General features: G+C 45.8%; 1 protein-coding gene across 3 annotated transcripts in view; it reads left to right on the top strand.

The window, feature by feature from the left end:
* Positions 1-1,224, top strand: part of LOC112550784 (cytochrome P450 4V2-like) — a 44,645-nt gene extending 43,421 nt beyond the window's left edge. For 2 of the 3 annotated variants that reach the window (XM_025207735.1, XM_025207722.1), the window contains one exon: positions 1,019-1,224. In XM_025207735.1, the coding sequence (XP_025063520.1) occupies positions 1,019-1,191 (173 nt within the window). In that variant the 3' untranslated portion in view covers positions 1,192-1,224. The remainder of the gene's footprint in view (positions 1-1,018) is intronic. The other variant, XM_025207730.1, reaches the window with a different exon arrangement.
* The last annotated feature ends 371 nt before the right edge of the window (positions 1,225-1,595 follow it).

Genomic DNA, 1,595 nt, shown 5'->3' with positions numbered 1-1,595 from the left:
GGGCCGGGCAGAGCAGGGATGGGGGGGATGGGGGAGTGGGTGGGACCCAGTGGGGTCCCCCCCATAGTCCCTTCCCCCATCCTCCAGCCGCCCCCCGACTCCTTACTTACTGGCACTGGGGCCCTGGTGCTGAAGCAGCTGCCTGCTCTGCACAGGCAGGTCGCGCGCTTCAGCACCAGGGCGAGGGGCCAACTAGAGAGACGCTCTGGCGGCCAGAGTGTCTCTGTGGAGGACCCAGCCTCTGGTTGCCTCAGGGCATGTTCCAGGACTGTGTCCTGACCTGCTTTTTTAAACATGGGTTTTTTTAGACTCCTGGGTATCCAGGGGTCTAATTTTCTCCCTGCACTGCAAACTTGCAATGCGGGAAACTTTTTTTCATTCCCGCATGTGCCTTGTGCCATCTCAAAGGGGTTTCAGACGGGGCAAGAGGCATGTGCATGCTCATCTGGACGCACCCTTTTGGGTACTAAATTTGTAGTTAGCAGCCTGGTTTCTAATCTTTTGCTTAGTTTTCTTTTTATTTCTTTTTGTTTTATTTCTAACCATTTGTTCTGCACCTCTTTGCTTTGAATCTTTATCTCCTCATTTTTCCCTTTCTTGCTCACCACCACACTCTGTTAGGACTGAAGATCAATAAGCAAAGTACTACCAAATCAAGTACTACTACTGCTGTACATGTGCTGTGGGTGTGGAGCTGAGCCCTTCTTTCTGCCACCCCAATTCATCTCCTTCCACTTAGGTGTCCGAGAGAGAAAACAAAATCCCATCTTGTGTCAGGTGTTTTCTCCACCATACAAGTCACCTTTAAGGTCCTCTTGGTTGGGAACTGCATACTTCAAAGGCAAACCTTGAAGGGAAGAGACTTTTTCTAGAGTCAAGTTCTATAAACTATAGCTCCCTGATTTTTGTTCCAGGAATCGATTCCTGTGCTGTATTTATTGAAAAAGCTAGGTTGAAATGCAATTATGGGGACTGTTAATACTACCCTTTAGCTGTTTTGTTTCATTTTGATGTGAAGGCCAACGCTTTGCACAGATGGAAGAAAAAGCTGTTTTGGCTACTCTCCTGCGCCACTTTTGGGTGGAAGCAAATCAAAATAGAGAAGAACTTGGTATGGTGGGAGAACTGATTCTTCGTCCAAATAATGGCATCTGGATCCAGCTGAAGAGGAGAACTGCTCACATGTCATGAGAAGAAAGTTTCAAGAGTTTAGATCTTCAAGTATACTAGCAGCACCCTTATTTCGCTTTCTCCTTTTGATCACATGCACATTTACACAAAGGATTTTAGAAAACTACAAATACAGCAAAATATTTCAGAACTTCTAGATCAGCCATTCTCAGTCAGGGTGCCATGGCACCCTAAAGTGCATCAAGATCCTTTTAAGGGTGCGATGGGGTGCCATGATGTTAGCACTGTTAGGTTTACCAGATTCACTAGATAAACCCAGACATTTCAAATAGAAATCCAGAGTTATGATCTTTCCAAGTTCTTTGCATCAGAAAAACTACTTTACTATGCAGCCAAAAGAGAGTGAAAGCTAAGAGCTGGCTTTTTCTGACAGGTGCATTGAGTCTATCCAGGAGTACTTCAAG

The sequence above is a fragment of the Alligator sinensis genome, unplaced genomic scaffold (assembly GCF_000455745.1).
Source record: "Alligator sinensis unplaced genomic scaffold, ASM45574v1 scaffold528_1, whole genome shotgun sequence".
NCBI classification, from domain to species: domain Eukaryota; kingdom Metazoa; phylum Chordata; order Crocodylia; family Alligatoridae; genus Alligator; species Alligator sinensis.
Note: the sequence above shows the minus strand (reverse complement) of the source record. Positions and strands in the feature narration are given on the sequence as shown.